Here is a 27902-nt window from a genome sequence, read left to right on the forward strand (position 1 = left end):
TGAATTCTATGTCAGATTCAAACTATTTTTCACTCACCGAAAAATTTCAGTTCACTTTCTGAGACTGAAAGTCGAGGGTTAAGTTTGGCGTTGTATATAAGCAAAGTTAACCACGAGAAAATTGATTTACTATTCCTTGAAGTATTAAAATTTACTGTTGAAATCGAAACTAAAGAATTGTAATTTTCTGTGTCAGTGCTATTGTACTTGTATATCAATTTCAATTCAGTGACGTCTGATTCTAGTTAAGGATAACGGTAATAACAGCTTTTTCTGATAAGATTAGGTATCTTATCGTTGAAACACATAATTATCCTCACTATTGTACATTTTCAAACTTTCCATCCTCACTTAGTTTTTATTAATATTATTTTCATGTGAAATAAATAACAAACAAAATGGATTGTTTTACTCTGGTTGGACTTTTTGTTATACTGTATCTGTTTGTGTATCTACTTGTTTTATCAATAGCAGACTGCGATTTTGGAATGGTGTTAGCAGAAAAATTTGGTAAAAAAATAGGTAAGGTCAAAATGTGTAAATAGTATACTATACAGTAATTGGTTTATTATATCACTGAATTGTTCATGTTAGCTGGAAAACTTTAGATTAGCACAACTGAGCTTAAAACTTAATTGTAATAGCCTATGTGACACATATTAAAATATTGGGTAATGTTTACTGGGTAGAATTAAGTGGCCTACACTCCTTATTCAATTTTTATTATTGAATGGTTCGATTGTTTTTATCTGAAGGAGAATTCGATATTACAATTGATTTCACTTAGCATATGAAGGTAGGGTTCGATAAGCGGACCCGGTTTTTTATATCGAAGAATCATCGATACCTAATATTCGCATCTCGAATCCTAGACTATAAACTGATATAAAAGTATCTATAACCCTAAATAACGATAATATGTTTTAAATTAAAATATGAGTATATAGGAAAACTCATAAATAAATAAGAAATGGCATAATAAACGAACCAGAACTAAATCGATAAAACAGGAAAACGCATAAATAATTATGAGCCACAATTCATATGGTTTATGTCATAATTATGGAATTGCTTATAATTATACACACGTAATTATATATTATTATGTGTATGTATAATAATAATAAATATTGTTATATATACATGTAATCATATCTATAATAATAATAATATGATTAAGTGTATTATTTGAAAGTGTTTACAGCTGTTGATATAGATTAATTAAGTTTAAAATTGTTCAAAATAATTAATCAGTATTGATTGGTTATATCGATGGTTGTGATTAAGTAATATCGTTTGCCAATTTTGATATAAAAAGCCGGGTCCGCTTATCCTACCTTACCCGCATATGATTTCAACTTATTAGTTATAGTAATTTTAGTGTAAATAATAAACGACAAGAAGTAACTAATATTTTGAGACTTTGAAATTGGCGGTGAATATGAGGAAAATATGTAAGATGTTTCTCACAAGTGACGAGATTTGTTTAAGCAGCTTGAACATTTTGAGTTACGGCTCCTGGTAACTCATGGGGAGAATTCTTTCCTCCATTTCACAAAAGCGGTTTCTTATTGATATCAAACTGGGAAAGTTATAAATATTGTGAGGTTTCTTTGATATCTAAGTCTAGGCCATAGTTGGTTTTGTTGTTTTGTAATTTTATTGTAAAATTTATGTATTTAAAATTGTAATTTGCAAGATTCTTCTTGTTCCTGTAATTCATTATAACTCTTATTGTGTACGATTTTTACATACATGAAGTTCCGAATTGTTCGATAATAGCAATCGAATAATGAGTGTAGGCCGCTTATTAAAATCTCCCTTGTTTACTTTTGTCACATTACCTAAAACGATCCAAAACCACTCTGAACAATTAAAATAAATTCTTTAATTGGCTGGACTTTAATAAGTGGCTTACACTCTTATTCGGTTGTTTTTATCGAGCAATTTGATTTATTATCCAACTTCGATATGTAAAAATTGTACATAATAAGAGTTATAATAAATGACCAATTAACAAGAATAATCTTGTACATTACAATTTTAAAAACAATAAATTTAACACTAACATTACAAAACAACAAACTAAATTATGGCCTAGACTTAGATATCAAAGAAACCTTACAATATTTATAACTTGCCCAGCTTGATATCAATGAATAACCTGCTTTTGTGAAATGGAGGAAAGAATTCTTCCCATGGGTTACCAGGAGCCAAACCCACATGTTACAGCCACTTAAACCAATTAAACATTACTTGTTAGAAATATCTGATATTTTCCTCATATTCATCACCATTTTCAGTCTCAAATATTGGTTACTTCTTGCTGTTTAATATGTGGGTTTGGCTCGTGGTAATACATGGGGAGAATTCTTTCCTCCATTTCACAAAAGCGGTTACAGTACTCATTGATACCAAGCTAGGTAGTTATAAATATTGTAAGGTTTCTTTGATATCTAAGACTAGGCCATTGTTGGTTTTGTTGTTTTGTATTATTATTGTTAAATTTGTATTTTTTTAAATGTAATGTACGAGATTCTTCTAAATGTAAATTTTTAACACAATAAATAAAACTAAAAAACATCGGTATTTATTGGGTTTTATTTATTGTGTTAAAAATGTATGATATAATTTGCTAATTGAAAAAGTCAGTGAAAACACATCGGTTAGTAGAGTGAAACGCCGCCTACCGCATCAGAATACGACGATCCAGTCAGAAATGGCAGCGCATAATGTACTTCACAATGTGTACCTAAAACAACCCGCCATTTCTGATTCGATAAACCTTTTGAGATGCGGTTTGCGGCATTCAACTCTACTAAGTGAGCTCTTTCAAGTGAGGTATCACTCGACCCATGCTTTCATTTAAGATTTCCATGTTTTCCTCTGTGGGCCGTTCCCCCATGGTTGGCATGTCATGGTAATAGCAAGGAAAAATAGTTTACATAGCCATATGACACTGTGCAAAGTTTATAGATGTTATCCGCTATGGTTTGTAAAATATTAAGCCGTACCCATACTTTTCAAACACCTTGTGTATATATATATATATATATATATATATATATATGTGTGTAGGTATGTATATATATGTATACAGGGTGAGTCTGACCACCCGTGCAGAATATATATATATATATATATATATATATATATATATATATATATATATATATATATATATATATATAGATCAATTTTAACTCGTCATTAAATTATTACTCTTTTTATATACAAAGACATAGCTGAACTATAACATAATATGAAATACCTACAACATAATTTGGTTCGTCGTTTTGGTTTGTTATTGGATGGTAGCTTAGATAATCAGAAATATTGATGGTTTGATTATTTATCAGTTTTCCTTTGTTACTTTGGTCCTGATTGTTATTTATCCTGATTGTTACTTCTTTGCACATCTTATCATTGCTTTGCCTGATTAGTAGATTTGGTTGTGTTGTCATTTTCAGAAATATTCGTTGTTCCTTTGTGGTGCTAGTGATTGATGTTTATCTGCATATTAAATGTAAAATTCAGAATTGTAAGTACATTTTAAAGTATACTACTTATTATTGTATCAGAATAAACAGAAAAGATGTTTTCCTTTTCTTTTACTTCTTATTGCGAATTTAAATTGTTTGTGCATTTATGTAGTATCGGCTATTGCCCTGATATGTGGAATAATATGGTTAGGTGAGTTTGTAATACTGTTAGCGCTCAAGTATTAGTGTTCAGTCTTTTGGAATTGTATATTTTACTGATCTGTACTATCTCGATAGATGTTTTTGTTTGTCTTCATCAGTGAAGGGACAGCACCAAGCTACCTCAGCCTATGCTGATGGCCGGAGGTATTACTGTTATCCTATTCTACTATTAGTGTCTTTTAAAAAGTGTTTGGCCTTCTCAAAATTGAATTTTTTCTGGTTATTTTTAAATTTGTAAGCATTTTTTTTTGGTAAAAACAAAAAATATTGTGCGTGAAGTGGTCTAAGTAAATGCTCAAAAGGTTTTCTTTACCGACCCTAGTTTTGGTGGACCTATGTGTGGAATTATGAAAAAGTACAGGTTTAAAGAAATATATTACTAACTTACTCTATTCAAACTCCTGAACTAGCCTAACCAAATTAATTATATTCTAATAAGGTTTTGGTTGTGCTAATTAATTATGGTGCAACAAAAATCAATAGCATTATTTATTTATCTATTTATACGGTTTACACCATTTTACTGTAAGGCAATACCTAATTTAATCATCATTATTATTTTTAGTTTATTTTACAGGTTTGCCATCAGGTTTAGAAACCCCAACAAAATTAGCCTTTATGCAGATGATTTAAATTTTAAAATATCAGGAAACTCGATCAAGTAGATACAATTAATTTCTGGGTTTATCAATTGATAAGCATTTAAATTGGAATAAACATATCAATAAATTTCTTTTTTAAACATCCTCTGGACTGTATGCATTAAGAATAATGAAAATTAAGCAGTTTAAAAACATTAAAGCAAATGTATTTTGTCTATTTAGAATCTTATACATTATTTGGTCTATCCCTATATGGTGCAACATTGAACAGTAACTTAAATCAAATTCTAATTTTACAAAAAAAGACTAATAGAATAATTTTAAAATTAGGTTTTCGGATTCTGTAAAAGAACATTTCCGGTCATTGGGATTTGCCACTGTCTACGGATTGTATATTTGTCAGTTGATAATTCATATTAAGGGTAATTTGGACCAACTACCCAAAATAGAAAGTTCCCACAGTTATTACACAAGAAACAGTCAGCAACCAGCTTATGATAGTCATAGACTAGCACTTGTATGCCAAGAAACCTAGCTATGCAGGAATTAAGTTTTTTAATAATTTTCCATATGAGTTTAAAAACATAGAAAACCAAAACATATTCAAAAAGAAAATTAAAACATTTCTAATTGGAAAACCCATTTAAATTTATTCATTAGAGAAATTTTGTATCTGATAAACTGATGTGTTAATGGTTCGGTTTATTAATGTTTTAATTAAAGTATTTAAGTTGCTGCTATTTTATATACATAAATTGTATACATTAGACTAAGTTTGACACCATTAAATTTATGCTTTGATGAATAAAGAAATTTTGAATTGAATTGAATTAAATGGTTCTAGAACAATAAGTATAAAACACAATACATGCTCATTATCATAACACAGGATCTTTCAAAAAGGACTGTTCAACTTTAAAAATTCATATAGATTTATTCAGAAAAGATACAGTAGTTTTTTTAATGTTGCTTTAAGGAAAAACACATCAAGTTTTGACTTTCTTAGTTCGCTAGTGCAGAATTGCGACGTAGCAAGTGCTGCGAAAAATAGCTGCCTCTACTGGATCGGAGCGTACTAGATGTATGTTTTGGTTTGAAGAATCATAATTTTCGTACCAAGAATGCTAAAGATCCTCCTAGTAGCCTACAATTTATGAGTGGCATAAATGTTTTGTAGAAATGGGATGATCAGTAAATCATAAGAAATTATCAGTTCCTCCAAGCACATCTGATAATTAAGCAAGTGAGACAGAGTTTTGTCAACAGCCCTACAAAATCAACCCGGCATGTATCGTGAGGTGCAAGTTCAAAAAACTGGAGTGTGTGTTGAGAAAACGTTTGCATTTTAAACCGTACAGTTTGTCGCTTTTACAAGCAATTAAAGACACTGATAAGATTGTGCAGAAGAACTTCTGTGTGGATATGTTAAACTGATTAGATGATAATGAACATTCCTTGGACAAAAAATTTTCTGACGAGTCAATTGTTCACTTAAGTGGCAAGGTTAACAAACTTAACTGTTGGATTTGGGGCAGTGAAAATCCACATGAATCAATGCAACATGCCCGTGATAGCCCTAAGCTTTAGAATGTGTTTTGTGCATTGAGCTAGAAGAAAATTTATGAACCCGTTTTTTCCCAGAGAGAACCATTAACGGGATAGTGTACCTATATATGTTGCAGTAATGTTTTATACTACAGATCAATGAGGATGATCTAGAACAATATGTTTACTTTATGCAAGATAGCGCACCACCACATCTGATTGATGTCCTGGAATTTCTCAATGACCTCTTTCCATGTCAATGTATTGGCTGTGCTTTGCCAATTGCATGGTTTCCCTCGTTTCCTAGACCTGACAATGCTAGACTTTTTTTCTGGAGGATATGGTGTACATAATTTGTTGTAGAAGGTTCTTTGCCTGTCATTCTACCGGAACTTAGAGCAAGAATCTATGTTACACCTGCAATGCTAGTGTGAATTAGAGAAGAAATTGACTACCAATGGGACGTCTGCAGGATAACCAAATGAAACCACATAGAACATAAAGTAAAAACACTATTTTCCTTTAAAACAACACTAAAACCACTATTGTACTTTTTTTGAATAAATTTATATGAATTTTCAAAGTTGTAAAGTTCTTTTTGAAACACCCTCTACATGATAATCAGCATAGAAAAAATATCATAAAAAATAATAATATAATGTATATAATTGTAAAGTACTTAACATAGCTATGGTTGTGGAAGGGTTGAATATTCTAAACTCAACATTCAAAATCAAAATCTTTTTTATTGCAGCGACAATAAGTATAGCAAATGTCAATCCGGGTTTTTTAAAATCCCAGACATTTATACATACAATCACGCCTCTTTTATTCATTGCCAATGCAACCCACTTAGTACAGTGTAGTCAGTCTTCTAATTAGGTTGCCTTCCAATCAAATGCCAAAAACTCACTAGCATTATAGAATGCTTGAGACACCAAGAAGCATTTGAGGCGAGTCTTTAACACCTTAGGCGTTGGAGCATCTTCAATTAAATTGGGCAGTCTGTTGAAGAAATTAACACCCACTTGCGAGGGTAGGCGTACCTTAAACCATCTTTCTGTGTCTCCCAGTTCAATAGTTTGCTATGCCATATGTATCATACAAGTGGATGTTTTGGCTACTGGTTAGGGCACATTTAGTCATATGAAGCAAAGTTGTTTCAAGTTGGCAATGAATTAACACTTCTCACCATAGCTACGTTAGGTGTAGAAAACTTGATTGCTCCACTGTGCTTAGAGGTTGTATCTAAAACATTGTAGTGCTTTGTAAGATGCAGCAGTTACATCTTCATAACATAAAAACCTAAAACTATCCACTTGGAGATCCTTGTAGTAGACATCTTTGAAGTCATCTGTTTCCTTCTGATTTTTTAATGTGCTCACTGTTGAATGATGTCACTCTTTCAGGAAGTAGCTTACTGAACCAAAGGCACAATGTCAGTGGTTAAACTAATTAATTGTCAGTGGTTACATTACGTTTACTCCCAGCAATTGTCCCCATTAATCACTGAACAAAAATATCAGCAACAAGTTTAGAAACTGTACCTTTCCCTATGTGTGGGATAGCGTTTAACATGTACTTTGAGCTATTGTTACATATCATGACAGTATTTATCCCATACTTGTTTCACTTGTTGGGAATGTAACATAACGAAGGGGTAATTTATTCCTAAAACCCACCACTAGTTCATCAATTGTTACATATGACTTGGCTTTGTAGTGTTTCTTTCTATTTTCTACTAAAATATCCCACACTTCTGATACAAGTGCTAATTTAGTGTCTTTTTCAGTTAATCTCTTGTATTTTGGTCATCAAAGCAGAGAATATCTAGAAAAAAGTAACTATAGTTGCATGGTATTTTTCACCTGAATATATGGTATTAAACAACAATTTTGTTGAGAAATTGTTATCTGTCAATATGCCAAATATCAATCAATCACATTCAGTTCATGATGAACCAAGTCCTTTAGTGATCCATCACCAGAGTTTCTGTAAATAATCCATTTTTGAGCCCGAAAAGAAGAGCTGAAAATATTTAATTGGAGTAGAAGCATTTCGAGCAGAAGCCCTAGAATAAGCGTATATGGGTTATGTTTTTGGAAGGGGTTTTTCCCATGCTCAACTCAGACTTAGTTGAATTTTGAGTTTAGCTCCAGTTCACCTTCATTCCTAAACTCAAAATTCAATTGAATCAACCCTTCCTATCATACTACGTTATCAGACTTGGTATGCCACACCAATCCATCGTTACCACCAATGGTGTCAACATCTGGTACAATCACAATGTCCTGAGATTTTAGATCCTTTTTTTTATCTTAATCATTAGTGTCCGTCTTTGTTGTGTTATTTGCTTCACTACTCTTGCTTGTCTTTATGAAGCTCAATGCCTCTGATTGGAACAGTTATTTAACGAAACCCTGATCTATTTTCGAAAATTCTGGAATCTATTCGGAGTCAGTATCATTATCATATTTATCAGAACTTATATCATCAAATTCTCAGACATTTGTATCACTTTCATCATCCTAATGTACGTATTATATCTTCATCCAACAGTGACCTTTTCTCGCTCACCTTCAAAGTTTTCAACGTAAAATTAATATTTAGTCAATTATGTACACAGTTCTGTAACTGTTATATATCACGTATTGTATACAGTCATTACTACTACAGCCACGCCGAAATGACAAATTGTGATATTTACAGCCACTACTAGATCTACCTAAGGTTTACATGTTGTGCAGAGAACAGGTTAAATAACTGTACCGTAAGCAAGCACATACTATACCACTCTGTCTCACTGCCAACTAAACAACAGAAGCAATGTTGGAGGAGACCAGGCCTACAGAGGGGGAGAGCAGGGTGAAGGAAAAATACGGGTGTACACATCAATTTTACGTACGCTAGTCTCATTTGATTAAATAAATGGGTATATTTGATGAATTTTCTGTGTGAAGAACTAAAATAATAAAGGCTATGTTGATTTAAGAACGATAAATTTGTATAAGTTACTGTCAACCAGTCCTAAGAGCAAATGATACTCCAATCGATTCAGTGATGTGGTGGACTGTCTTGTGTATAAAATCCTGCTTCTTAGGAGCTAAATTAGGGTTGTCATAATTTAGTCTTTTACATCCTAGTATGCAATATTCATTTAGAACCTCCCTTTTTATTGTAAAATTGTTTACAAATATAGAAATCTGTAAAATTAAATAAACATGAATTAAATCTTGCATTATTTATTTATACTGGATACTTATTTAATATACCTTACATGTTTTAAGATTAGAATCTTCATTACAGCTACTACTGCTCACTCATATAAGATTAAGGAAAGTAAATATGTTTGTTAGTTCACATTATCCATCAGTACACAGTATATAAGACTATAGCCTCATGGAATTTAAGTAGTATATAAGGACATGTAATGGTAGAAGAAGCTGTTACATTTAGTACAGTCTTTGGGTAATCAAATCCTCTCCAAGTTTTGGTCCACATTTCAAACCCTGTATTTTAAAACAATATTATTGAAATATGGGTTCTATCTACCACCTCCCCCTCCCCCTTAAATCTGATGACGATTTTGGCCCTTCAACTCAAATGTTTACACATGTACACCACTGCTCCAAAATGATTTTGTTGGAAAATCATCTGAACAGCATAATCTTATCATGTATCGGAAAGGGTTATTATAATTGTATTTTTCTTTTGTTTGTTTTAAATTTTCAGTTTGTAAAAAAAAACTAAATTAAAACCACTACCTTCACTCTTTTTTTTAAACAACGGATTTAATAAAATAATTTGATACATTTTGATTTGTTAAATTAAAAAAATGTTTCTTCTTCAAGTTTTTGAAGTTCCTGTAAATTAATTTTAGTCCATAAAAAAGATATCTTGAGCCTTTTCATAATAAAACATGATATAAAAAAGAAAAACCATTTGACAGGAATTATTATGAAAGAAATACTAACTGACTAACTGGTATAATAAACTTTTAGTTCAAATATTGGTTATTTTAAATCACAACTTGCTGTATTTGTGTATTTTTGATTATTCTGTTTATTTTTGAACTTCAGTTCACCCTTTTACACTAATTATGTTGATATGTTTTATTTCTGCCTATCCACCAGTGAAAGTTTTCTGAAAACTGTTAAATGTTGTAAAATAAGAACTTGTGAGTTCCTGTACCTTGGCTGGTGCCTTAAAACAGTAGTTATTGATTATATACATCAGTAAGAATTATGAACATGCATTTATACTAAATATTCACAAATATATTAAATTTGTATTGGCAACTGAGATGCTAGTAGGACACTTCAGTTGTTGCTATTATCTGGGACTAAATAATATTAATAATTATTACTCATTCAATAAATAGTCGAGTATTAGTTTCCTAGTTGTAAAATAGTTATATACTTGGGATAATTTATTATTACTTTATATAGATTGTAAGAAAACCGCTAGTAATAAAACACAGTGACCCCTAGACCGAGTTCTGAGAGGTCGAAAATGATTAAGTATCCTGAATATTTGTACAGTTTAAGTTTCTTTGAATATTACCTGAGGTTGTTAATATCGGGACTGATTTAATAATTGGTGTGCAGGAGTTTTACGAGGGAAAGTGATATGGATAACTGGAGCATCAAGTGGTATTGGAGCAAGTTTGGCCGAGGTACTGGCAGCAAATGGTGCCAAATTAGTCATTTCTGCAAGGAATGCTGGAAACTTAAGCAAGGTTAAGCAGAAATGTATAGGTAAGTTAACCATTAAGTATAACATAGTATGAAAGCTCTTTATTCGTCAATTTGTAATCCGATTTGTATGTTTTCTAATGGCTGACAAAATATCTTTTCAGATAGTGATACAAGTTTTTTAACTTTGTTATTTATACTAAACCAGAGATGAATTTCACATTTTAAAATTTAACCCTGGAACTTTTGGTCATTTGTTCTAAAACAGCAGGGAATTTTGTCTGATATTTTCAAATATTCATTACAGATATAAGATATTTAATATTAAAATAGGTTTAAATATGGGGTTTTCAGCTTATTCTAATGGTGTTTATCTCGGACCAAAAAAGTTTGCTTTTTACTCAAGCGATTTTTTTTTTTTTTAGTTTTTGGTTGTCTCAACGATATGAAAAATCTGAAAATAAAAATCCAAAAATATAACCAAAAAGTAGTAAATGTTGTGTACTATTGGGTTTAGTAATACACAGTGGTGTAGTGCCGAATTTACCTGTGCCAGAGCGACCATGGTGTAAGTATAATAGGTGTGCTATCGCGAAGATTCCCCCGCCCCCCTCGCCGGGGTCGGGCATATGTCGTCAGCTTGGCGTTCCGACGGCGGCGTTACATTTGCAGACTTCCACTTAAACTGTCTTTTTACGCACTTAAACTAGAGCGATTGTAATAAATTTTATATATTCTGGTTAATTATTAAATATACTTTATAACATGGGAGCTTCGAGTTGCTGGGTATAGAAATAAAAATCTTTTTGATTATTAATAAAGGACATTTTATTTCGTAAACTAGGCTAACACAATTTGTAATGACAAACAGATAAGCTATGATTTTAGACATACTTTAAAAAATTACTGTGCTAATACATTATTGTAGCCTTAAAAAGAATACCGTAAAAATGCATTGTAAAAAACTATTAAATATTGTAAAAGTAACATTTTTACATATTTTCAACGGTAACGCGAACATGAATATTGTGCGATAACCTCTAAAGCATGTCCCAAAATTCCTCTCCTTTTTCATCCCCATTTCTTTTCCTCGAGGTTCTGCTATTCTTGTTTGGGTGTCGGCAGCTGAAAGATGTCTTCTTAGCCATGTCATGACATAGGGGTCAGGCTTCCATCTGCGGAGCGGGGGACCTTGGAGTTTTAAAAACATTAGGGCTGAGACATGACTTACTGTCAATGAGTTCCTTAATGGTGTGAGGATGTTATTCATACTGATGAACCCTCTTTCACAGTCAGCGGAACTACAGGGTATTATTTAAGTGCAGTTTATAAGCTCTTGCAGTCCATCAGGTACCCGCCTGCTGTTGTCCAAGTAATCCCTGTAAGCAGTCACAGCTCTGTTGATGTTCAACTTGAAGCGTTTGCATAGCTGCTCCACTTGAGTTTGGCCAAACCCAGGTTAAATATCAGTAGGCCAGTATTCGGGTTCCAAAACTTTTAGTTGCTCTACAAAATCATCGTTCTTGACGATTTCTTCGCATTCTCTTCTTTAAGTTGCTGATTACACTAGAAATCAACTGCTCACAATTAAATGATACGATTTTAGGGTTTTCATTTAACTTTACAGATGCAAAACAGCCTTCCCTCATGGTGACTTGAGCCTCCAGAACTCTTGTCCCAGGTTTTTCTTTCAAATATTCCAGATATCTGATTGATCTAAGAATCAGTTTGTTTGCAAATACAAGGGACGTGCTTCTGTTTTCCAGACTTTCAGACAACAAAGCCAATTCAGCAAGAATGTCATACATAAATGCTAAGTTTAACAAAAACTCATGGGAAGTCAGCTTCTTCAATAAACCATTATATTTGCATCTATAAGTGGATGTTCTCTCAGGATCATCCATTGCTTTGGAGAAGTGGCTGGCTAAGGCTTGATAACCAAACCACACACGGCTGAAACAGTACGAAAACTGCTTGCTACCCACCTCGTGCTTAAAATTCTGCCAATTTTATTCATTTGAATATCGAGCTCCTGTGCATATTCTTTTAACTCTCGCTTATTCTTTGGAGATGTGCTGTACAATGAATAAAGTTTATCCATGAATGACTGGTTACCCCCGGCTAATGGGGGTAACCAGTCATTCATGGATAAACTTCTGAATGGTTCATGTCGAATGGATTCCATTTAAACGAAGAAAAAACACAAAAAATCTCATTTTCTTTGAGAAAATTTAATGAAAACTTTCTAAAAGATAACCCTTCTACTAACGTAAAGTTTCTAGGAATTTATGTTGACAAGACTCTTACTTGGGGACCACATATTGATTATTTAAGTATTAAATTATCTCGAGTAATATTTTTATTAAAGCGGTTAACTTATTGCATTCATCAAAATTACATTAGATCAGTGTACTTTGCAAATTTTCAATCGGTATTCAGATACGGAATAATTCTGTTTGGAAACTGCAGTAGGATAGAGGAAATTCTCGTGTTACAGAAAAAAGCTGTCAGAACCATTTCTGATGCAGGGCCCTTAGAACATTGTAAACCCATATTTGTAAGCTTAAATATTCCTACAGTGATCAATGTGTATATCTTTGACTTGATCCTGTATGTTTTTAAAAACTCTGATATGCTTAAACCAAGCAGTCATAAGTATGACACAAGATCTAAAAACCAGTCAAACATTAATTCTTGTAGATTGACTAAAACATTGAATAGCCACATTGTCATCTCACTAAAAATATATAATAAATTACAAAACTTAATCATTAAATATCCTGAGAAAACCTTCTGTAAAAAGTTGTATAAATGGCTGATAAATAATCCCTTTTATTCCATTGACGAATTTTTTAATTTGAATATCATAGACTTTTGAATTAATATTATTCAAGTTTTGTATAGTTATAATTTTAATTAGACTTAGTTGTACTTGACATGCTTGTATGTATACATGTGAATTATGACTTTGTCAATGCTTCCCTGCTTAACGGCAAATAAATTATTATTATTATTATTATTATTATTATTATTATTAATTCACTTATGGCATCCCCAATAGCCAGTTCCAGTCTGTGATTCTTACAGTGCCATATGATAATATTAGGGTAAACAGATAAAAATCTCCTTGCTACACCTGAGTGCTTTTCCAACAAGTTTTGTTTTAAGTAATCGCCATTAAAACCATATCCTTCAAGGCACTGGTGAACACTGTTAAAAACTGTCTCAGTTTTTTGATCAGAAAGCTCGACTAAGTCCAAAAATAAAGTACTTGGTGGTTTATCCTTGCTAAATTCACATCTTAAATATACAATGAGGACGGATTTAGAACTAATGCTTGTGTATTCATCAATGATTATTGACACTTTTCCGGAAATTTCCTTTACTTGATTCAAAATGCGCATTTTCATTTCCTTTGAAATATGATCTATTATTTCGACCACGCTATACTTTGAATGAAGGCCTACGCCGACATCTACCCCATTTAGTTTTTGTAGCTCAAGTAATCCGAAATGGTCGCTGTACGGACGGTCGTTTTGAGCAATAAAATATGCCGATCTAAACACAGCCTTAGTTGAATCGAGCTGAGCTTGATTCATTTGATCAATTACTTGTGGCATCGAATGTTTGTTTGATTTGTCAATAATTGTTTGAGCGATTTGGTGAGCTTCCGACTGTTTATGTTCAATAATCTTTTTCCTCAAAAGATTTGAGTTGATTTGTTCTATTTGAGCCATAAAAACAAACTTTGCACGAACGCCACTCATAAGAAAGCGAAACATGTTCTTTTTTGTTGGCTCCCAAATTACCGACTTCAAAACAAATTTTACAGACTAATTTACCTTCCTTTGAGTCTATCCAAGGAAAAGCCGCCTTCTTTCTCTCCCACATATCTTCTGTCCATATTTCAGGCCACTGTGTTCTGGGGGGGGGGGGTCATCTGCTCGAACTTCCTTTTCATTAGGCTCAGGCTCAGCGAGGTTACTTATTTTAATTTTAGCTTTTGGATTTGATGTTCCAGGCACAGGATTTGAGTCAGTCATATTAGGGGCACTAAAAATTACGTTATATATTTTTGTTTAGGTTTTGGTTTCATCACTTCACAAAATTCACTAACTAATAATTAAAAGATTAGTAATAGGCTTTCACAAAATTTGTATTATACGTTTAATGTATTATAGAGGACTCAACTCAAACAAAACTAACAGTATATATGGTACGCTGTTTGAACTCAACCACTACGACTAAGACTTTCGACGATAACAGCTTAATACAAGCACTCACAACATAGAGACCGGGAACGCGAATAACAAGTCTCGACCTGCCTGTGTACGTATACACTTCCTGCAGTTAGTAGGAGATGGACGGGCGGGGTGGTGTGGCACACCTGTCATGGGAGGGTGAGTGCGAGAGCATCCTAATTTTTATGAAGGCGCTAGTTGCGAGTTACAAGAATTGTCTATTGCACAGCGCATACAATTACCTTGATACCACTCAACGGACATATAAGTGATGCGGGTTTGTTCTGGCCTTTTTATTATCCAGCGACTCGTCACCCGCCTACCACTTTTTATAGGCGGGTGGCGCTCCAGTTCACAGCTACGGCCGGAGCGACGCTCCGCTTCTTAAAGCTGTGCCGGAGCGCCGCTCCGGACCGCTCCGGCCCCACTACACCACTGGTAATACATTAAAAGCATACTACTCTTTTTAGTATAGGAGCTAGCAACGTTTTCTAGAGATAATTTCAGGTCAGCTGATTTTTTGATATACTGTCTTTCTTGCTCTTTCGGTTAGAGTCCGGGCTATCTGGCTGGCGGTAGTGGTTGCGTTTATTAATGCGCATCTTGCCTGCACAGGTAAAAATCCTGGAGTTTAAAAGAATTTTATTATGCGTAATTTTAATTTTTTTCCCTTTAGATAGATCTACCAGACATTATTTTTTTATTGCCAGACATTTTTACTGTTGTTAATTATGTGCCATACGCGAAATTTTATTTTTTTTTTTACACAAAATTCAAAGTATTTTAGAATGTCTGTTATTTTTATATTATGTTATTTAAACCTAAAATAATCTAAAATTAATTTGCCAGACGTTAATTCGATTGTTCAATATTAAATATATATATATATATAAAAATGTAATGAAAAGTATTGCGGTATGATGCTTGTGGTTGAAGAGAGACAGTTTGAAGTGCAAGAGAGACAGAAAGCGACGGCAGCGCTTCGGCATATGGACAACAATACATGGCGTCAGTCTAAAGTCACATGTTTGTGTTGTGTTTGTTTTATTTGTGATGTTTATTTATTAACTTCGCTACAATGGCCAGTGGTACAATGAAATGTGTTTTCTGTAAAGAACATAAAGGTAAAATAATTCTTTTCGTGATTGATAAATTGAAGAAGTGCCAGGAAGTTTTGAATATACGTTTGAAATATAAATTAAAGTACGGTGACATTGAACTGCCTACTGAAATAAATGAGACAGATGGATACCACAGACAATGTTATAGCAGTTTTACAGCTTTAATGGCAAAATACCGTGATTCATCGACTGAAATAGATAGTACCAGTAAATCTATTCCACATAATTTGTCATCAAAAACTCCAGCAAATATCAGTGATACTATTACGAGTAACACAAACAGTGAAATAGTAAGTGAGATTGCTGCTTCAAGTTTAATTCATCAGACAACATCCCATGATTTTGACTTGAGTTTAAATAAAAAAATAATACCGGAAGATGCTCGTGAAAATGTAAATAATCATTGTATGTCAGGACATCCTAACCCAAGTTTTAACGATGAGGTACTTTCAGAGGATGCAGCTGTAAGTTTAGATAGTCAGAGAATGCTTGGAGATATTGCTTCCAGCTCTCTTAGCAATTTGAGTATCAACGAAAATAACGTTTGTGATGATTATCCTGACGCAAATATTGAATGTGTTGAGGCAGGTCGACAATTCAAAAATGTTTGTTTTTATTGTGAGAAAGATCGTAAACAAAATAAAGGAAAACAACAAAATCTTCATTCATCAAAAGATGCAAAACTTTATCAAAAAATTACTGAGTGGATGGAGAAACTTAATAATGATGTGTTGTTACAAAAAATTAACGATTTAAAATCTACAAATAGACCAATTTTTTATCATCATTCGTGTGAACTAAATTATTTAAATGAGTATAATAAAGTAGTTTCAGACATTCCATATACTTCTTGGCATAAAAATCGTAATATCCATAAAGAAATTTTCAATCATATTGTATCAGCAATAAACGAAGAGGTTTTAATGAAAAAAAATTGTGTATCGCTATCATCTCTTTGTGATATGTACAATAATGAGTTGAATTATGAGCAGAAATTTCAGCCTCAGACAGATATAAGTTTAATAACTAATCATTATCTGGAAGAAAAAATACAAAAATATTTCAAGAAAAATATCAAAATTATATCGAAGCAAAAGAAAAAAATTATTATTCATAAGGATTGTAGTTTATTAGAAGATGATCTAACAAAACTTGAAGAAAACGACCTTATTGATAAAGTCGCGTTAATATTACGAAATACAATTTTGAAAATTGAAAAATCAAAATTACCATCAAAAATTAAAACAAATGACTTGATTACTGGTGAATGCGTGATTCCTGATAAATTAGATCGATTCTTCAAAGCATTTATTGGAGGTAAAGATATTAGACGCAGAGATGGTTTAAATTGTAGTAGATTGAGTTCTTCAATGGCTGCTGATGCAATTTTTTGTGTTAGTAATGGTACCGTTAAACCATCCAAACACATTACTCTTGGCATGACTATAAAAAGTCTCACAAGTAGTAAGAAAATAATAAATATTTTAAATAGATTTGGACATTGCTGTAACTATACTACTCTAGAAGAATTGGAAACAGAAGCAACTATCTCATCAGTACATCGAACACAAGTTTGTCCTCCAGACATCATTTTAAATCCCTCACTATGTACTGGTGTAGCTTTTGATAATTTTGATAGATACGTTGATACCTTGAATGGAAAAGAAACTTTGCATGATACTGTGGGAATCATATACCAAAACATTGATAATAATTCACATGCTCAACTAAATCAAGCTAATGATAATTCAGAAGATTTATTACCAACAGAACCATCACAAAAAAGAAAACGATCGTTGACAGACTTCACTCCCGACATAATTCCTTATGGTAAGCGATTAAAGATGGCAGGTCGCTTAACACCGGTCGAAATTGATCGATCATCACCATCACCTAAAAATGTTTCATCTTTACAAACCATTGATCTGTTACATTTGCTATCATATGTTTTTCGTGTGCCAAATACACCATCTTGGACAGGATTTAATGGCAGAATGATAGAAGACAATACTCCAAAACAGAAAGTATCATATCTTACTTCTATTAATTTATCACCAACAAATGTATCAGTGGTCGCGTTGGTAACAGTTGGTAAAGAATGTGGTCAAACTTATGTACAGGTCACATACGATTTAGCAATTGCTAAAATAGCTTATAAAATTCAAGCAACAGAAGGTCTCAAGTTTAGTAATCTGTTTTATACATCTTGGATCGTTTCATTTAATGATGGCTTTTTTTAAAGCTGTCGGTACTTTCATCGATGAGTGTGGATTATCCCACATGATGATTGAGAGTAAAATCATTGCTTCAGGGTCTGTAAATGGAATAATTGAGGGTAAACACTTTAATCGTTGCAAACGTCTACATCCGTTGATGGCATTAAGCTTACAGATGTTACATTTTGATCAATTTTTGAAAAGTAAGAATGCTGAATATGATTTTGTAAAAGGACAAATTTATGAAGATCTTTTAGAATATCAGGAGAAAATATTTTCCTTCTCATCATCAACGGACACTGATTTATTACCTAATGAAATGTTATCGCAACTGCTCAATTCATACAAGAAATACGTAGCAAAGACCAGGCAAGGTACCCATGGAAAAACAGCACAGTTCTACATGATCTACATTCAGTTGATTAGTTATTACATAAATCTTTCGAGAAGTATACGTATGGGTGACTTTCAAATGTTTACGCACGTAATTCCAAAAATGACGAACTTGTTTTTTATTGTAAATCAACCTAACTACGCTCGTTATTGTGTAAAATATTCAGATTATTTAAATAATGTTGATAAAACCCACCCTGGACTACAAGATGATTTTAATAAAGGATGTTTTGGAGTCAAAAGAACTGATAAGCCATTTTCACGAATACCAATAGATCTTACACTGGAGCAAACGATAAATGCCGATGCAGCTAAACGACTGAGCGGAATTGCTCACTTTACTAATTCTTTAGCTGCACGTCAACGCTGGACCAAAAGTCACAGCATAAGAGCAGCGTTAATATCACATGTCTTGGATGTTTGTGGCTTAAGATACTTACAAGATGTTACGGCAGAATTACAAACCGAACAGAATTAAAATCTATGGAAAACAAATTGCTGATTTTATTGAAATTCTCGATAAAAATTGCAATCCATTTGATCCAAAATTAGACAAAGAAAATCTATACAACATTGCTACTTCAAAGCCTGCTTCTCCTGACGTTACTGATTTTTTACTAAATATTGAAGAGAATGGTGAGACTCTAAGAAAAAAATTTATCAGTGAATGCATTGAAGATGGGAATAGATTTGATAAACCAATAACAAAAAATAAAGTTTTTAATTTTGCTGAGGTGCCGAAGAAAAAGAAGTTGACTTTAGGAAATAAAGTCGTTGAGTTGCGAATGCAAAGAGATCTATTTGGTAGAATGCTGGGGATTTCTCTGGCTCACAAGGTTCACATTGAGAAGGTTTTGACATTCCCACTCACCCCTATGCCAACATCAATGTGTCACCCAGATGGTTCAATCTGTAAAACTGATAAATCACAATTAGCAAAGCTCATCGAAAAAAAATTGGGCAACACTATACATCAACAACCGTCATCTTTTGATGTTTGTCTTGTTGATGGTTTCTTTTTGTTGCATCTCATGAAAGATGTACCACAAACGTATGATGGTATATCTAAAAAGTTTATGAGTACTATCTCCCAAATGAAATCTATTCGTATTGACATTGTCTTTGACCAGTATTTCTCGCCGTCTATCAAAGATTGCGAACGTTCACGTCGAGAAGAAGCAACCAGTCCAGTATCAATTGGTCCAAATCAAGCTCGACCACACAATTTTGCAGCAGAACTTAAAAATATACAATTTAAAGAAGCTCTAGTAAACTTTTTTATAGATCACTGGGATAGTGAAGACATGGTACCTTTTATTGCTAATAAAAATATTTATGTAAGTTACAATAAATGTTATTCTTACAAGGTTTCAAATAACAAAGTGATTAAAACAACTGAAGAATCATTATCATGTGAAGAACACGAAGAAGCTGATTCTAGGATCATTTTTCATATTTGTCAAATCGATTTTGACGCTGAAGTTGTTATACGCTGTTCTGACTCTGATATTTTAATTATACTTCTGGGAAATATGGATCACTTAAACTCATCTTTAAAAATCTGGATGGATATGGGCGTAGGAAATCATCAACGATACATAAACGTCAATGAAATATACCAAATACTTGGAGTATCTTTATGTAAAGCTTTGCCATGCTTCCATGCAATCACCGGGTGCGATTACACACCAGCATTTTTTAGAAAAGGCAAAGTTAGACCCTTTAAAATATTAGAGAAATCGAACGAATATCAATTAGCTTTTCAAAATATTATTACGGGTGACGAAGAAATACTTGAAACTACCTTTGTAACCCTTGAGAAGTTTATTTGTCAAATGTATGGAGTTAAAAATTCTTCGAATGTTAATGATGTTCGATTTCATCTATTCTCAAGCACTTTTCAGTCAAAAAAAACCGATGAGAAATTTGAAAAAAAATATCGTAACTTCGACTCATCCAGTTTGCCACCCTGTAAAGCAGAATTGCTTCAACATTTATTAAGAGTTCGCTATGTGACTAAGCTATGGAGAAATGCTCACTTAAAACATCCAACATCTTTATCTCCAGTTGATTCCGGTTGGACCATCAACAATGATAAATATGATTTTATCTGGTTTGTCGGAGAGCAATTACCTTCCACAGTTTCAGATGTTATTATTCAAAGTAAGTATAAAATAGAAATTTATCAATAAAAACTGAATTTTTGTATAAAAAACAAAAAGAATTAAAGAAAATTTAATTTCTTCTTTACAGATGATAGAGTATTGGAAGACAATGACAATTCCCAAGACGATGATCTAAATAATTCTGACAGTGACAGGGAAGATGATGATGATGATGATGATGATGATTATGAAGATACCACCTTTTTTTGTGACACTATTACAGAATGAAAATCGTTATAATCGCTTTTGAATAAAAGATGTAGTTTTTAAACCTTCTATGCTATGTTTTTAATTCCATTCTTTTCAATTTATACTTATTTTAATTTTGATGTTAAAATTTTTTCATCCCAAGTTGTATTTACAAGAACAAACGTAAGTAATGTATTTTTGCGATTATTTTCTGTCTAATTCTTAAAAATATTATGTTATACACTAGCCTAAGCACTGCCGTCGCTTTCTGTCTCTCTTGCACTTCAAACTGTCTCTCTCCAACCACAAGCATCATACCGCAATACTTTTCATTACGTTTTTATATATATTTAATATTTAACAATCGAATTAACGTCTGGCAAATTAATTTTAGATTATTTTAGGTTTAAATAACATAATATAAAAATAACAGACATTCTAAAATACTTTGAATTTTTTATAAAAAAAAAAAAAACATTTCGCGTATGGCACATAATTAACAACAGTAAAAATGTCTGGCAATAAAAAAAATAATGTCTGGTAGATCTATCTAAAGGGAAAAAAATTAAAATTACGCATAATAAAATTCTTTTAAACTCCAGGATTTTTACCTGTGCAGGCAAGATGCGCATTAATAAACACAACCACTACCACCAGCCAGATAGCCCGGACTCTAACCGAAAGAGCAAGAAAGACAGCATATCAAAAAATCAGCTGACCTGGAATTCTTGTTTTAGAAACGTTGCTAGCTCCCGTACTATTTATACAAATGAAAAATTATTTGTCATGTTGTTTATTATGTGTTACTTAGCAACAATTGACCACTTGTCAGACTATGTAGTGTCACACAGCTGATCAAATATGGGACTCATAAATACAAAACACATGTTATAGACAGCGGAAAAAAACTTTCATCAAGTAGGCTGTAAAGTATGTATCTACAGTAAGAGTTACTAAACAAAATTTCATGTGAAAATTTCGACCTATGTTCAAATAAATGGTAATAAATGTGAGTCAGTACTATACTGTGTGATGGCATTTTATAACGAATGGAGTCAGTACTAATGGTACCAACCAATAGCTCTAGGGTTCAATACCTTATTGATGACGGTTTTTTTTTATCTATTAAAAATGTATTGTTTATAGAGAACAGCATCTTGTTATTCAAATATATTTTTGCAGATAGTTTAGGGCACCTGCAGTGTATTACTAACTCTTTTAATGTAGTTATTTGTATATTTTATTCTAGAGCACATAAATGAACTTTTTGTTAATTTATGTAACTATGTTTTTTTTTAATAAAACTCTGAATGTCAGTCCTAATTTTCTTTCACATTTCATAAGATAATAGGTTTCTAGTCTTCTAATTCTAACTGAATATAAATCATCTGTTGAATTTTTTCATTTTGTATCGTAAAATGAGGCTTAAATTACACTGCATTTGCTGACATAAATAATTCTTTTCTGGCTGATATCATTATATTAAAATACAAATAAAATATAAACAGCTGATGTAGAGTGGATATTTTATACATGTAAGCAAAGTGAATGATTTATTGGGGTATTTGTGAACTACATAATCACAGGAGATAATAACAGTACAGGTGGTGAAATAGTTATAATGGAACAGCTTTGACAAGGGACAGTAGTGGGAATTTCTTAGTGTTGCAAGGTCAGATTTAGGGGAGTTAACATACTCAATCGATAAAAAAATTTGTTTAATCTTAGTTCTTTATGGAATTGTAAAATAAATAAATAAATTCGTGCACATAACATTTGTACTTACTTTTATATTTGTTGCATTTGAAATTACAAATTTTGTATGTTAATCCCATTACCAGTGTTTAGTAAATGTTTTCTTATATTCATACACAAAATTAAAATGTAACATACAATATATACAAAGATTTAAAATGTTAATATTTTCATAGCTGCTGGTTTACCAGCCACGGATGTGCTCATACTCCCTATGGATGTCTTGGAGATTCAGAAACATGAACAGTACTTTCAACAAGTTATTGCTCATTATGGACAGGTAATGTGTATATTTGTTTACAATTGTTTATAGATATAGGCCTCAATAAAATTTAGAATTCTGTAAAGGTAACTGTCATGTTCAAGGTCAAATTAAGAACGAATTATAACCAGCTTATCTTCAGGTTGAAAAGTTATAAGCAGTAACTCTGCTGAATAAACGGGTTTTCTGTAAAATTGCATTGAATATGATGATAGCATATTAGAAACTAAGTTTGTTTTTCTAAAATTTAAAATCATGTTTGTACTCCAGATAGCACTCTTTGTATTCAGAGTCTACCATAGTTTTGAGATTTTTCAAGAAAAAAATGTCTTACTTTTTGTTTAATACAAGGCAAAGTACAGCTTCTTCATGAGTAGTCTGATGATGTAGGCCCTACTTTTATCAAAAGTTTTGTCATTTAGTATATCCAGAGTAAAAATGTTCCCAATTTTTATCTTTTATAAATTAAACATAACTTTAATTGAAAAAATATATAAATATTTATGCTTATTATAAATTATTTTTACTTGGTGTTATTTCTGCAATATAAACATGCAAGATCTGTTCGGAAAGTATCCGATATTTTGGTATAGCATACCTATCACAGTCGAACTTTTGTCTTCTTTAAAGTTCTCTCCATTGGACATGGTGCACTCTTGTACAAACAATTCTGAAAAAGAAGTTGCATGCAAAGTCTGCCTTTGAGATCAGTATTAAGTCCACCATTACATTCAATTTAACCTCTAATTGTTTTGAAATATGGTTCCTCTGAGTGGGAATTTCAGTTTCAGGAACAGCCAGAAGTCACACAGTGCCCAGTAGTAACTACAACAGAGTCAGGAAAATACCTAAGACTAACTTTGGAACATCATATTAATCAAGTTTGTTGTAAACTCAACAGGAGCCTTTATGTATTAAAAAAATAAATGACACAATTTATCAGCACAGAAGTAATCATGGCAGCATGCTACTCTTTGATTGAGTACCACTTGAGATATAAGCTTAATAGACTGGGGAGGGATGACAATCTCAAATCTCGTTACACAAAAGAGAAGCTGTAAAAGGACTAAGACAGACATGATAGGGGCCTTCAAGGAATTGAGAATTCTGACTGTTGTAGGAGTCCACGTTCAAGAGGGCAATTCTCTTTACAATAAAAACAGGGTAAGCAAGGAGTGGTGATAATCATACCTACAATACCAGACACAGGAGCAACTTCCTCCTATATCAACATCATCTCAGCCTATTTGTGAAGAAACCTTCATACCGTGGAGTAATGTTCTTCAACGTTCTACCTGAATCCCTAAGAAGAGTGCCAGATAAAACCTTCAAAACTTCCTTGAGAAACTGGCTGTTGTAGTGTCCAACCTATACTATTATATGGAGGACATACACTGACACATACACCAATTGTAACATAAACATGTATGGCCTTTGCTCTGTTTTCCAAGAATATGTACAATAAAGATATATCGTATTCTATCCTGTATGGAGGATGTGGCAGTTGGCTGATGTGGTGCTTGGGCAAAAACTCTTGTGTCATATGAGAGGAATGAGCCAATGCATTATTATGGTGAAGCATCCAGTCTCCACTGGCCCCCAATTCTGGAAGTTTTCACCAAATATCATCCCTCACTGTTTCAAAACTTTGAGGCCTTCCTTTGTGATAATATGGCTGTCTTGAGCATATTCGTGATGTACTATGCCTTTGAGGTCAAAAAACACTATCATAATGGTCAAGATTTTGCTTAGAATTTCCCAAGTGTTTTATGGACACTGGGTTCTAGATTTGATCCAGGCTGATGATTGAGTTTTATTAGTTTTGAGATCATAGCTATAAGTCTATGTTTCATCACCAGTTATCACATTTTTCTTATATTCAAGGGTTGCATTACTTGAAAACACTGCTCCTTTTGATCTTCGGTGAGCAATTATGGAATGAATTTTGCAGCCACTCATTTCAGCTTCAACAGCATTTCACCAACGATTGTTTTTGGTAGGTCCAAATATTCCTCTAACTCAAGCACTGTTAAGCGATTGTCTTTGATCATTAACCGCATACTCTCATTGTTTTTAGAGGGTCACGTTGATGTAAGCCGACCAGAACGAGAATCGCTTTCAGCCGGATTGCGGCCATTTTTAAGTCCGGGACATGGCTTCCCCCTGAAAGGCCTGCTGAATCATTTGAGTTCGTCTTCACACACATTTTCCCGAGTTTGAAAGAAAACTTGATGCAAATTTGCTGAACATGTTCTATCAGTTTTTAGGAAAAAATCCTAAGCAGGCGCGAGAAACATGTACGGAACACTGACTTGACAGCCGACTTATTAAAGGTACGAATGAGAGCTAGCAGGAAAGTACTGAGATAGTGCGTGATCAATCTGATCACAGTTGTAGCTGCCATAGATAAGGAATAATCGTCAAATATCGGATACTTTCTAGACAGCTCTCGTATTATCACATTTTTGGAACTTAAATTCACAAAAACCAAATCTTACTTAAATATATATATATATATATATAAGTGCAACTTAGAAATCTAAATGAATATTATTTGCAATAATTTACAAATTTTAATTTTATTAGAGTAGTTTCAAAAATTATATACACATACATGTATACAACATAAAAAGGCATTCTTAAAATCAATTATTTATTGTCTGAATGTAGATAAAGCCTTTCTGGTTGGTTGATCAGGAGAACACAGTTGGTGAAAATCTGAAGATGAAGCGTTAAATTGTTGTTAGTAGAGTTGTCCAGAGGGTTTACAGGAGTATAAAATGTTTTATTGCAGCTGGACATCCTGGTAAACAATGCAGGACGATCACAGCGTGCTCTCTGGGAGGACATTGACATCGCTGTTGACAAGGAGATATTCAAGCTGAACGTGTTCAGTGTAGTGTCTCTGGCTCGACTAGCTGTGCGCTACTTCAATGAGAAAGGTGGAGGTCACCTAGTCACCATGTCCAGTCTAGCTGGGGTTGTCGGGGCTCCCTACTCCGGTTCCTACACGGCTACCAAACACGCAATTATGGTTAGTGGCTCACATTTTATTTTGGAAACTGAACAAATGAGATTAGCATGTATTTCTAGATGCAATACGATGATAAATTATTTGTCAAAGTGTTATGGACAGTATATAATATACATCTTGGGAAAAAAATTAATTAATGATTATTTGTACTATTACGTTTAATCAAAATCAACCATTCATTGACAAGATATCGTCACACAGGAGCTGGGCCATACATCAGGGTTTCATAGTGTACATTCTTCACTTTCTTATTGATGTTTGATATTCTTTTATAGTATAATGAAGCACATTATATAGTCTATTTCAAACCAAAATTTATTTCATTTTAAAGGTAGATTTGAGTGAAGACTATGAGTGGTGTGGTATTATGCACAATGCACTTGGCTAACATAGCACAACATAATAATTTGTACATACAGGAATGTAATTATAATGATAAGTAATATTAAATAACTTGAATCACAATGCGTTAATAGAATATTAAAACTACTTTAATATAAACTTGCCAACTTCGGCATTAATGCAGAGGGGTTAGAGTAACATCAGCCTACATTAAAATAACCTAACAAGGCATAGTACCTGTAAATGACCTTTAGTTCAATCCCATGTAATCAATGTTAACTTAAAATGATTTTTGACTGAATACACATGATTTTGTGATTGTCATTGTCAAAGCATAGTCTAGTGAATCCAGTGATTATTTTTAAAAACAATACTCAAAAAAATTATGAGTTATTCAAAACTGGTGATTGTTTTATGAATTTATTTTATTTACTTTTATGTATTTATAAATGTATTGATCACTTAAATTCTTCATTGTATAAATTTTCTTCACACAATTATCCTATTTGAGTAGATCAGGATTGTTTGAAAATTATTGATGTCATTGATCTCAGCAATGCTTGGTGGGCAAAGTTGTAACTACTTGGGAACCCATTTGATTATTTCTTTGTGTTCATTTTCTGTGTTACATATTATTTCGTATATAGTGTGATAACTATATTTTATAGTGTGCCAAAGGTATTATTGCTTATCATAAAAATGTGATTTAAAAAAATTTAATTATAATGTATTGTTTGTAAAATGTGCAGGGATACTTTGACAGCTTGCGGTATGAAAGGATAAGTCAGAGTGGGGGGGGACAGTTAGCCATCACTCTTCTGTGTCCAGGACCTGTCTTTAGTAATGTCCTCAGTGAGAGCTTCACAGAGACAGCAGGCCAGGTAACTTTCAGATTGTTCCATACCTTAATTATTATAAATAAAATGCTTCATTTATATAAAAAGTAACAGCTAGCTGGTTGACATGGTTTATAAAATGGATGTGTTGTGTGTACAGAAGTTCATGCAGCACCAGGATCCCACGGATAAACGTATGACGACCGAACGTTGTGCCAAGTTGTGTGCTGTGGCCATTGCCAACCGGCTGGATGAGGCTTGGATGGGGCTATTTCCAGTAGTGCCTCTCTGCTATGTTCTACGTTATTATCCCAATATTGCGAGAAGGTAAGTTGTACTAACATGCATCCATAAGTAGTTCAGAACAGTGGAATTTGTGGTATTACGAGCCAAGCAATGCAATGTGTAACATTAGTAAAAATTAGAAAAATCTATTGTTGGCAAACATTTTAGTTAAAACCTTAAACTTCAATTACATTTTACTTTAAGTGTAATTAGAATTAATTAGTTTCTTAGTATTTAAAACTCTGACAGGACATTTCTTTTTATTTATATTTCTAAGCAAAAACATGCTTCCGATTATTTATAAAGATATGAGGAATTAGTAATTTTCATCATTACAGTGTTAAGTTTTACTGTGTTTGTTTCAGGTTAATACAAATACTTAACACCAATTTTTTTCAGAAGATAAGGGATAGTAAAGTTACTGTTCCTGACAAACCAAAAACAAGTTAACCGAGTGAAGTATGTTTTGAAAATATAATTATTTATTGTTGTTGTGTCCCTTGTTTGTGCTTGTTTAT

The 27902-nt window shown here is 32.8% G+C and overlaps 1 protein-coding gene across 1 annotated transcript; it reads left to right on the forward strand.

Moving 5' to 3' along the window:
* On the forward strand, nt 1-27902 carry LOC124373064 (dehydrogenase/reductase SDR family member 7-like). Its single transcript, XM_046831465.1, has 7 exons — nt 1-522; nt 10459-10608; nt 22802-22905; nt 25682-25921; nt 27013-27144; nt 27260-27426; nt 27750-27902. Exons 1-7 carry the CDS (start codon nt 399-401, stop codon nt 27832-27834), a joined length of 1002 nt encoding a protein of 333 aa, XP_046687421.1. The 5' UTR covers nt 1-398; the 3' UTR covers nt 27835-27902.

Source organism: Homalodisca vitripennis, unplaced genomic scaffold (assembly GCF_021130785.1).
Source record: "Homalodisca vitripennis isolate AUS2020 unplaced genomic scaffold, UT_GWSS_2.1 ScUCBcl_4752;HRSCAF=11121, whole genome shotgun sequence".
NCBI classification, from domain to species: Eukaryota; Metazoa; Arthropoda; class Insecta; order Hemiptera; family Cicadellidae; genus Homalodisca; species Homalodisca vitripennis.